This window comes from Artibeus jamaicensis, unplaced genomic scaffold (assembly GCF_021234435.1).
Source record: "Artibeus jamaicensis isolate MK-2021 breed Jamaican fruit bat unplaced genomic scaffold, CSHL_Jam_final scaffold_847, whole genome shotgun sequence".
Classification (NCBI taxonomy): domain Eukaryota; kingdom Metazoa; phylum Chordata; class Mammalia; order Chiroptera; family Phyllostomidae; genus Artibeus; species Artibeus jamaicensis.
Window position 1 is genome coordinate 25,089,136 of NW_026522057.1, and position 11,646 is coordinate 25,100,781.

An 11,646-nucleotide genomic window follows, 5' to 3' on the forward strand; every position below is an offset into this window, starting at 1 on the left:
CCGGGTCCGCCGAGGAACCTGCAGCCTCAGGCCCCAGGCGGACAGCTCCGGACTGCCCGGCGGCCCGGCGCGGGGCCAAAGGCGGGGCGGGGGCGGAGGCAGGGGCCTTTAAGAGGCGCAGCGGGCCGGGACCCGACCCAGACGCAGGCAGCACCTAGACTCGCCGACGCCTAGGGACCCGGGCAGCCTCGCAGCGCTCCGGCTCCTCCTCCTTGCGATCGCCCTCCGCAGCGATGGACGGAGACGGTGACCCAGGTAGCTACCGCAGCCTGGGCCCACTAGCTCAGCCTGGGAGGGGAGACCGGGGCAGGCAGGCGAGAGCTACAAGGGCGGGGGCGCTGAAACCCAGCGCTGAAAACTTTCACCTGAGCAAAGCCCTTGACACAGTCTCAAAAGAGCATAGTCCTCTGAGGCCTCGAGAGGTGACAGGCAGGGAGGAAGGACTCCGCCGGGTTTCCATTTACCCAGGAAACAGCATAGAAATAATTCCACGTTCCCGCCTCCCAGCTTTCTGAGGGTTTTTCAGGCTGGGGTCTGGGCGACATCTAGGATGAAGGAGGCTGCAGGAGGCTCACGCCCTTTCCTTCCATCAGTTTCTTCCACTTGCCAGCTCTGGCTGGTGAGCTGTCTGAATCTGCATGGGTGTCTTGGGGTTACTGGCCTCTCCCCACCCCATTTTCCTGGGTTCCCTTGTCTGGAGGGACCACCCTTCATCTGGGTGGCCAGGTGCCCAGTGGGGACCGGGCCAGCAGTGAGGGAAGGTTAGGCATCAGCTCTCGCCAATACTCGGGGCCCTCTGAGATTGCCCAGTCATCTTGTCTGGCACCAGAGACCCCCGTCCTTCAAGCTGGCGGAGCCGGCTTGGCCTGTAGGGGTTGCCAGCTGAGTCAGGGTGGGAGCCAGTCTGGACTGCGGACTCCCCCTCCCTTCCTCAGCAGGCCCGTCTGAGAGTGGGCACTGCTTGGGGGAGGCAATGGGAAACAGATTGATGCCCACTCAGGCAGCCAAGCCCCCTTCTCCTGGCCCCGAAAATCCCAGTTCCTTCGCTCCCACTCCCAGTCCTCTGTGGCCCCCACACCTTTTCTAGGGCCCCAGAATGGGCTCCTGCTTTTTCTCAGGGCCCGGCTATTCCCTGGACTCCGGGGCCCAATCCAGGTGAGTGAATCAGCCCTGGAGGCAGCTTCCAGGGGCCAGATAACTTTCCGACAGCAACAATGTGGGGAGTTGTGTGCACTTGAGCAAGGGGGGGGGCCTGTAATCAGATCTGGGGCCTCAAGTGCCAGGCCTGGGGCCAGGAGAAGGGACTGGATGAGGTGCACCTTTCGGGGGAGCATCAGGTGTCCACCAGGGCCAGGGCAGGGCAGGGGGAGGGGTGGAGAGGTGAGGACACTGGGCTCTGCTCCCCAGAGAGCTGTGGGCAGCAGGATGGGCAGGTGATGTGGCTTCGGAGCCTGGCGTGTTCTTCTCGGACTTCCCGCTGTTCCGCAGTGTAGCTTGGGAGAAGCCAGGGAGTGTCTCCGGGCCTTAGCTTCCTCTTTGCCAAAAGGGAAGGGGTAAAGCCCCACATCATACAGATGTGGCAAAATAAATAAATAATAAAAATGCTAATAATGAAGGGAATGTGCTGTGCTGAATGCTAAGACTCACAAATAAAGTCTATTGAGGACCCACTGTGCAGTCTGGGCTCTGAAGAGGTAAACCCCGATTCCACAACCAAGGGTCTGACTGTGTGGGGAAGGGGAGAAAACGCCATCGGCGAGGAGGTGGAGGGGCTGGCAGGCTGGGGTCCTGGCGACACCCAGACTTGGGCCCAGGCCCTGCCTGTTCCCTTCCCCAGTGCCCGGCCCATTTCCACCACCACCTCGGCTTTCCAGGGTTCAGCCCTTAGGAACCCCCACCCGGAGTCTGAGAGCTGTGGCCTTCTCTGTCACCCAGAGTGGCCCCGTCTCCTACCCACACTGTCTCCCTCCTCCAGAGACACTGGGCACTTGGTATCTGCTTAGTTGAGGCTTCAGTGGCCTGGCCGAGGCCAGCTGGGATCCAGAGGACAGTCTAGCCTGCAGCTCCTGACATCTGTCTACTCCCTTACCGTTGAGAATGCCCTTGTCCCGCAGGGGCTGTGGACGTCAGCACTGTCTGAGGGCCCGGCATTCCATAGACGAGGAACCGGAGGGCTGGGAGCGGAAAAAGCCTTCCTTTCCCAAACATGAATCACAGCTCTCTGTCTGACACATGGGGCCTTGTAATGAGCCCCTCTGCCCTGCCCCCAATCAAGGACCCCCCTGGTTGCCTCCCCCTTGGGCCTCAGCTCCCCATGTCCCCTTCCCTAATACTAGCAGCGTGACCTTTGACAAGCCATCGTGCATCCTGGGGTCTCAGCATTTCCATCTGCAGAATCAAAATCACAGCGGTGCCTCCTAACTCAGGGAGGGGTTTTATTGACATGTGAGGGCTAAAGATGGCCCCTGGGCCAGGCTGCCTGGGGTCAAATCTAGGCTCCAACCACCCATTTGCTGTGCCGTCCTCAGCCAGTTCACCTCTCTGTGCCTCTGTGCCCTCATCAGTGAAACAGGGACAGTGACAGGAAAAGGCCTGAAGAGATGCTGTGAGGCTTTAAAGAGTAGATGAAATTAAAATGCTCAGAACAGGCCCACACTCGCTAAGTGCCCAGTAAACGGGAGCTGCTGCCGGTGTGCCAGATGCCAGGCCCTGGGGACAGAGCAGCAAGTTCCCCAGACCCTGTTCCTGCCCTCGTGCCCTCAATCTAGTCCCAGAAAAGGTGTTTTACAAACCATCACCGACTAGGACAAAATCTGGGAAGGACTGGAACTCTGGCGGTGAGCCGATGTATTGGGGAAGTCCAGGAGGGCTTCCATGAGGAGGTGACAGGAGCGGGGATCTCAGAGGGTGGTCGGAAGGATTAAAGAACTTCATCTGTGAAATGTAAGGCAGTCCTGTTAAAAATATTATCAGCTGCTGTTACCTACTCAGGCATGGGGTGCGCTGGCCTTGCAGGAAAGACTGAGGCCTTTAAGTAGGCTCTCCAGCCTTGGGGCTAGTCCGGGGCCCTGGTTCCCTTGGGCCTTCTCCACTTCCACTGGGCACCGGTTTCTGGTTGCAGAACCTCTGGCCTCAGCTGCTGAGTGGGGGGGCGGATACCGGACACACAGCGGTTCAGGGGCCTGTAGGGAGACAGGCTGGGGGCAGTCACGACCCTCCACCCCTTTGCCCCCCGCAGAGAGCGTGGGCCAGCCTGAGGAGGCAAGCCCTGAGGAGCAGCAGGAGGAGGCGTGCCTGGAGGAGGCGAGCGCCGGAGAGGAGGAGGAGGCGGCGGAGGCGTTCCTGGACGAGCTGCCGGAGCCGCTGCTGCTGCGCGTGCTGGCGGAGCTGCCGGCCGCCGAGCTGGTGCAGGTGTGCCGCCTGGTGTGTCTGCGCTGGAAGGAGCTGGTGGACGGCGCCCCCCTGTGGCTGCTCAAGTGCCAGCAGGAGGGGCTGGTGCCCGAGGGCGGCTCGGAGGACGAGCGCGACCACTGGCAGCAGTTCTACTTCCTGAGCAAGAGGCGGCGCAACTTGCTGCGCAACCCGTGCGGAGAAGGTGAGGGTCAGGTCCTACTACCCGATGACTGGGGGGCTCAGCTTCCCCCTCTGGGAAATGGGCCATGCACAATGCCAGCCTGCTTGAGGGCGAAATGAGAGCACTTGGCACAATGCCCAGTACAGAATAGCCCCAATAAACACACTTATTTCCCTGTCTGCATGTTCCCTGGGGGTCTCTCTCCCAGGCCCTTCCACCATCCGTGACCCAGGGCAAGACTTGCCCTGTAGGGGACCCTCCCAGGAGGGAGGGAGAGAGAATCTGGGACAAACAGAAAGTGCCTGCCATTCAACCCCACCATCGTCTCCCACCCGACAGCATTAAAGTGCCAGTTGGCCCAGCACCCGACTATGGGGGCAACAGCCAGCGCCGCCACACCATCACGAGGACTGGGTGACTAGGGTGGGGCTGTCGTGTTCCTACAGAGGACTTGGAGGGCTGGTGCGACGTGGAGCATGGCGGGGACGGCTGGAGGGTGGAGGAAATGCCCGGAGACTGTGGGATGGAATTCATCCACGATGAGACCGTCAAGAAGTTCTTTGCTACCTCCTTCGAGTAAGGAGCCGGGGATGGCGGGGGAGGGGAAAGGGGCCTCGGCTCCTTCCTAACCCACTTCCCCCAGGTGGTGCCGGAAAGCGCAGGTCATCGACCTGCAGGCGGAGGGCTACTGGGAGGAGCTGCTGGACACTACTCAGCCGGCCATCGTGGTGAAGGACTGGTAAGCGACCCCGCGGGACTGGGTTGGGGGGTGGGGACTAAAGCCACGCCCCTGCTTGGAGGGCCACTGTCTCCCCTTGGTGGTGGCCACGTGGAACCTGTCTCCAGGAGAAGGTGAAATCCACCTTTCTTCCTGAAAGCTGGCATTTTGTTTGTTTGTTTTGTTTTGTTTTACTCCCTCTACTGTCCAAACCAATCATGTCTTTGTGGGCTGGCTTTGGCTTTGGCTTTGGGCCCAAGGTTGGGTCTGGCCCATTTGAGTTTTAGCCCTGGGGTTTGGACCTTCGGCAAGTCACTTTCTCTTCCTGGCCTCAGTTTCCTCATCTGTAAGATGGGGACGCTGGCAGCAGGGTCGGCAGGGTTACCTGCTGTAGATGGCCAGGCCTACAGGCTGAGGCCCACCTCTGCTCTCGCTCCCTCCCTGGGGCAGGTACTCCGGTCGCAGCGATGCAGGCTGCGTGTATGAGCTCACGGTGAAGCTGCTGTCGGAGCACGAAGACGTGCTGGCTGAGTTCAACAGCGGGCAGGTGGCGGTGCCGCAAACGGACGACAACGGGGGTTGGATCGAGGTGAGCTCGAAGACTTGGGGCCGCGAGGCGGGATCTGGATGTAATGGGCGGGGCGGGGCTGGAAGGGGCGACTAGTGGGGAGAGCGCCCAGGGGCTGAGAGATCCAGCGGGGTCAGGGGCGAGTCAGAGGACCGGGTGGGGTGGCCAGGGAAGGCCTCGGTGCCCCAAGACTGACCTTTCTCCTCACCCCACAGATCTCCCACACTTTCACCGACTACGGGCCCGGCGTTCGCTTCGTCCGCTTCGAGCACGGGGGGCAGGACTCCGTCTACTGGAAGGGCTGGTTCGGGGCCCGGGTGACCAACAGCAGCGTGTGGGTGGAGCCCTGAGTGATCCCTCCTCCATCCCCCGGCAGCTGCGGGGGATGGGCAGAGGCCCGGCGTAGATAGGCCTTAGGGGTAGCACCCACACCTCCCCCACCCCCACCCCATGCACTCCTCTCTGCCCCTTACTCCAAGCCCAGCCCCCACACAGGTAGAGAAGGATTTTGCTGGCATATATTTGCACCTGGAAAATAGGATGGGTGAAGGCTTGGGCCTGGACTGGGCCCACCACTGAATCCCCCACCCCCAGCACAGTGCCTGCCACAACGTGGACGTTCAATAAATACTATTTGTTCAAGGAAGAAATGAATGAAGGAACGGATGAATGAACACCCATCCCTTTGCACCCTGCCCTGTCTCCTGAGGGCCCCTGGCTCAGCCTGGAAAAATACTTGGTGGGGCTCCAGCTGCTTGGGTTTCCAGAGCCCATTGGGCCGGGGGCAGAGCCAGCCAGGCCCGGGCCGCGGACAAAGGCTGGGATTGTGAGGCCAAGGAGTGGGGAGCTGTGCCTGGCGCCTGACTGACACCCAAGCTGCCCAGAGGCCAGCATGGAAGGGGGGCACCCTGCAGGCCTTTCTTGATCCCCATGGGTGATGGCAACACCTCATCTGGGGTACGAGTTCTCTTGAGCTCAGGGATAGACGCCCATGACCTGGGGTGGGGGATGGGGAGGTGTGGGTAGGGGAGCACAGAAAGGGTCAGCTTGGCATCCCTTTTGGTTTGTGCCCACGTTGAGGCTTTCCGCCCTGGCTTGCTATCGACTAGCACAGAAGCCATGTGCATCTGGTCTCATTGGTCATTTTCTGCGCCCCGGCGGCGGCCTGGCCCCTGGCACCAGTTTGAAGGGAGGGAAGGAGGGATGGGTGTGGCGCCAGGCTCTGGGCCAGGCTCTCTCTGGCCTCCCCAGCAGCTCTGAAACCCGGCCCCTCCTCAGGACTCTCAGCTGCTTGTCCAGGCTGGTGCAGGGTCCTGAGACATCTGCTCTGTCCACCGTGGGGACCAGTAAAATCCCCATGCTGCTCTGGTCTTCCTTTGCTTCTGAGCCCCGATGCCTCCTGCTAGCTAACCTCCTGCAAGGTTTAGGCAGGGGCCTGCCTGCACTCCTTCAATGGTTCATTCATCCACCCATCCGTTCACTCATGGTCCCTGAAGTCCCTGTCATTGCCAGGCCCTGTGCAGGGCCCTGAAGTGACATCGGTGAGCAAGACACTCCTTGTCCCAGGAAGAGCCATCATCCTGGCTACACTGAGGAGGTGGCACCCTGGGAGGGGATTTATCTGGTGTCCTGCGGGGTCTCCAGTCTAATGGTGGAGGCGTAGTCCCTGCTCTGGGGACATCCTCAGTCTGATGGGATAGGGGAGGGCAAAGCCCTGACCTCAGAGAATGTCCAGCTCTGAGGTGGGAGCACAGCCCCTGCTCCCTGGGCACCCCAGTCCTTTCTTGGGGATTTTACACTCGGGGGGGTGGAAGGCATTGTCCACACCCACCTGCGCTGCCAGTGGGCCAGGAGGTCCAGTTTGATGAGGATTCACAGAGGAAGAGGTTCACCCCTGTGAGCTCCCAGTTTTAAGTACAGGAGTGACAGGCAATGGGAAGCTTTGGGGTGAGGGACTAGGGTGGGCATGGGGGGGGGCCAGACGGGGATGAGTCGGGAGAGGACCAGAGCCTGCCTGGGGGCTGTGGGGGGAGGCTGGACTGAGACATCAGTGGGCCTGCGTGCTTGTGAGGACTGGGTGTCAGGGTGGGAATTTGGGGGGCATGGAAGATGTTGCAGTGGGGGAGCTCCCCCCCCCCCCACAGGGAGTCAGGAAAGAGGCCTGTGCAGTGTCTGGAGCTATGGGCTGGAGACACTGGAGTTGCTGTGCATGTGGCCACCAGTGAAAGCCAAGGGCACTGGTGAGGGCCGGGGACAAGCGTGCAGTGAGGCAGGAGAGGGCCCAGGGAAACCTCCATCTCTGGGCTGTGATGGGGAGACAGAGCAGCCAGGGAGGGGCGTGGGGTGGGCTGAGAGGGTACAAGCCCAGGGAGGCCACCTCCAGCCAACTGCCTGCTCTCAGAGGAAAGAGCCAGTAGCCCACAGGCTACATTCTACCCCCGGAGCCTGCAGAGGAGACCTGAAGGGCTTGGATAATGGCGTGGTCCAGACCCACTGTCCCCAAGTACCTGGCACTGGAGGGACCATCGGATAGACTGGGGGTGTTTAGCTCGGGAAGACGAGACAGCTGCTCCTGAGCTGTCGAAGGGCTGATGCTGCAGGGGGTCTGGCTGGGTGGGGAGGGGAGCCTGCAAGCTTCACCGTGTCCAGGGCACATCCTGTCACACCACCCTGGTCCCCCAGACGGAGGTGGGGAAGGGGGAGAGGGTGTTGTTACCGTCTTTCTTCACGGGACCAGACGGAGGGACTTTCTTGGCAAATGGCACACAGAATAACTGGAGAAGCACTAGTGCTAATCCAGGTGCACCTTGCTCCAAGGATCTTGCTCTTAACCCCCCAGCTACATTGTCTCTAATCTAGAGAGCAGAGTTGGACCCCCAGGAACCGTACAGTTTAACGGGACTGCAGCTATCAGCTTCCTTCAAGGAAAACCTACACACTTTCCAGCAGGGGGCGCCCAAGGGCCCTTCTGGGGAGTGGGGTGAGCTAAAGCCAGGAATGGTAGACAAGTTAGCCAGCCACCGTGTTCGATGGCCCCGAACATTGGCTAAGGAGAGAGAGGCCTGCAGGTCCCCGAAGAACCTTTCAAACTGATCAATACTTATTGAGCACCTACTATCTATTAGGCAGGGATAAAGCAGGCAAGGTCTCTGCCTTCCTGAAATACACAGCCCAGATGGAGAAGCATAAACACAAGAGGCTAAATGAATAAATAAAAAAATTTACTAACATGGTATAGCACTTAATATCCATGCCAGGCACTACTCTAAGACATATATATATTCATCATAATAACCTTATGAAGTGGGAACCATTACATTCAGTTTTTACAGGTGGGAAAACTGAAGCACAGAGAGGTTAAGCAACTTGTTTGAGGCCACACAGCTAATAAATGGAATTCTATTCAGCCAATGGGCTCTTGACTTCTGTAGTACAGTAAACAAAGTAGAGAGTGAGGGTGGGAGTGCTCTTTTGGTCAAGGTCCCCGGAGGAAGTGACGTTTGAATGATAAGGAGAAACCAGCAGAAAGCTGGGGGAAGCACAGCCCAGGAGCAGTAAGTGCAAAGGCCCTGAGGTGGGAACAGACTTATTCACAGATCAGAAAGGCAACCAGCGTGGCCAGAACTCAGTGGGCAAGTTGGGGAACCGTTTGACGTGAGGTTGGAGGTGTAGACAGGTAGTTCTGAGAGTGTCCTGAGCACCTACTGTGTGCACTCTCTTATAAGGTATAAATGCTATAGGAGGCAGAAATTATCTCAGTGTCCTTGAAGGGAAAACCTTGCTTTGTCCAGCGGGAGCTGGGACGGGGAGTTAAATAGGAGCAACTGACAGCCTAGTTGATGAAGCCGAATTTCCCAAGAGTAACGGGCTGGACACTAACGATGACAACGATGATGGTGAACGATAATGATGACAGCGATGACAAGTGACAGGTGTCGGTGGAGGCCGCACAGGTGTCAGTTCCTGTGCTGAGCACACAGGCTCATTTAATCTGCCCAGCGGCCCTCCCTGGTAGGTCCAGACAAGAAGCTACGACTCAGAGAGATGTGGTTGTCCGGGGCAACACGGGAGTAAGTGGTTGAGGCTGGGACACAGGCCAGGGGACAAAGCAGGGGCAGCAGTTAGGGGCTCCGAGGTGAGGAAGAGTGGGAAGAGCCGGGGATGACAAGGACTGTGGGGTGTTAGTGCTTCTGCGCACATCACTGCCGGGGGGCGAGGGGGGTGGGCGGGGGCGGAGGAGGACGGGCTGCTAAGTGTTTCTGGGCCACTTTAGCCACGGCGGCCGGGGAGGTAAGATGAATTTTCTTTTAGATTTCTTCATGGAGCCCTGTAGCCATTTTGCAGTCGACAAAAGTCCCCTTTCCTCGTTCTGATTTATTTATTTCGTGAATCTGGATTTTTGTGCGCTTGGTACCTTTCATTGTGGACCTGGAGGGAGGAGGAAAGGAGAGACCAGTTCTACCACTAGGTGGCAGCATTGTCCAGGGAGTACCCTGAACGAGTGGTCCTGCCCAGTTCTTCGAAAAGAAGGAGGCCTCGGAAAGCTGAATTTGAACCCAAAGCCTGATTTCTTTCCACTGCTTGGGGCTAAGTCTGGATCTGCAGGGGCTGGGTCTGCAGGGGCTGGGTCTGCAGGGGCTGGGCCTCTTGTCCTGCTTCCGGGATGCTCTTACGCCAGAGGCTCCCAAGAAACATTTCAGAGGCTGGGTCCTCTGGATGATAAGTCCTATAAGACTAGGAAGGGCTGATGGTCTCCAGGGATACAGCCCCCAGAAGATCTGGGTCCTGGAGCCCCCAACCCGTCCACCCTAAACAGAGCCCCACACCTGCAGGGAACACAGGCCACCCAGGCAGATCCAATCCTGATCTCCTGGTGAGTAATGACTTTGCTATTTTTTCTCCCATAAATTAAACCTAATCTTGTGTTGACTCTGCTGAACCAGGAGAATAATGAGGAAGATTAAGATGAGATGGTATTCATTCTCCTCCAACAAGAGCCAATTAAGTGTCAGCAGGATTACCTCAAGCTGAGCCGGGAGCTCTGCAGACAGGGCGGGCAGGGCCGGGGCCTCTCCTACTCCTTCAGTTGGGGTCTGTGGGTGATGCAGCAGCAAAGCTTTCAGTCAGATGTCAGGAAGAACTGCCTGGGCAAGGGAGGGGGCTGGGGTCGAGGAGGGGGATGTGAAGAGCATGGAACCTTCCACCCAGGTGATGTTTGTGAGTCACAGAGGGGTGCTCAGGGGAATTCCTGAACCTCTGAGCTACTGAGCATCTTTTCTCTGAGGCCCCTGACCACTCAGGCCACCAGCCATGCTCCCCTGCATTCCTCCCTCAGGGGATGTCCCTCTGACCTGTCTCAGCCTCATGGGCTCCATTCTGAGGTCACCTTTGCTAAATGAACCTGCATGCAGGGGGTCTCCAGCCCCCTCCCCACCCTGCTCTCCCTCTTCCCTTCCTCTCCCAGGGGTCAGGGAGGCCACACATCCAGGCTTGAGAACAAGGATCCGGAGACAGAAACCCTCGGGTTTCACCTGGCTTCGTCCCCTTGGCAACACGGGACCTGCCACGCCACCTGCCAGCCTGCTCTGCTGTCCCGAGGAGCTGAAGGGCCGGAGGTTCCAGACACAGCTGTCAGACCCACCTGGCTGGCCGCTGAGAGGCGGGAGGGGCGAAGGTGTGTTGATCTCTTACCCTCCACAGTCTGTCATCAACTGCCCGAGGCAGCCCCTGGGGAGGCTTCATTTCATCAACCCAGGTTATGCAGGAGGAAGCTAAGGCTCAGAGAGGAGGGTCTACTGGTCAAGGTCATAAGGCAGTGGCCGGCAGAGCTAGCTGGGCCTTGGCCTGGTCCGAGGAGCCCCAAAGTGTGTGCCCCTCCCTGACCACGTTGCTTCATGCACACGAAAGGCATTCCACGTGCACTGGGTGGATGAATGAAACACTTGCCAGGTGCTATTTCTGGTCCAGGAAGTCCCTGGTTCAGACTCTCCCACCTCTTGGTCACTCCCAGGAGTCCATGGATTATGTGTGATTTGCCAAATCCTCCTTGGCGATGCCCCAGGACTCGCCCATCTCGCCTGCACTGCATTACCAACGATCCATCCTTCCGGCCGAGTCTCAGAGCTCGATTCACCACGCAGGTCGATAAGCCTCTGTTATTTTCCGAGCACGGCAACAGTATCGTGTCGCCCATATTTGATCATTCCTGATGTTTTCCACCTACCGTGTGCTCGCTACGTGCGAGGCAGGTTCAAAGCACTGCTCGTCTGAGGTTTTATTTGATTTTCCCAGCATGCCTGTGTGCTAGCAGGGTCCCCATTTGAGAGTCTGTGATGGAACTGAGGCCCAGAGAACTGACGTTTCCAGTTCTGTCCAAGGTCACACCTGCAGGGCTGCGTCCACTTATGGTCTGTCTCACTCTGGAGCCGGAGTTCTTCCCACACCAAGGATGTGACTTCCCAGGACGTGACTGTGCTGTGGGTGGGGGGTGGAGGGCACGGGCCTCGGGGTTCCATGGAAACAACAGGATGTCAGGCTGAGCCTCAGGGATGGACCTATGGTTCTTCTGCAAAAGCACTCGGTGCCTAAGCATTTACCTTCTGTGCGCTAGACACGTTGTTCTGCTCCCAGGATACAACAGCGAGCCAGCGAGGCCCCTGTCCCCCCCGGAGCTCGCAGGCTAATGGGGGAGACAGATGTGCATTCCCAGCCTGACCCTCCCTGCCTGTGTGACCTTGGCCACAACACTTTACCAGGAACTGCCTCAGTGTCCTCATCTGCAAAATG

The 11,646-nt window shown here is 58.7% G+C and overlaps 1 protein-coding gene across 1 annotated transcript; it reads left to right on the forward strand.

The window, feature by feature from the left end:
* The first annotated feature begins 129 nt into the window (after window positions 1–129).
* Window positions 130–5,501, forward strand: FBXO2 (F-box protein 2). The gene is made up of 6 exons (XM_037165704.2): window positions 130–255; window positions 3,239–3,595; window positions 4,021–4,150; window positions 4,218–4,313; window positions 4,743–4,881; window positions 5,076–5,501. The coding sequence occupies exons 1-6, from the start codon at window positions 234–236 to the stop codon at window positions 5,208–5,210; spliced, it is 879 nt and encodes a 292-aa protein (XP_037021599.1). The 5' UTR covers window positions 130–233; the 3' UTR covers window positions 5,211–5,501.
* The last annotated feature ends 6,145 nt before the right edge of the window (window positions 5,502–11,646 follow it).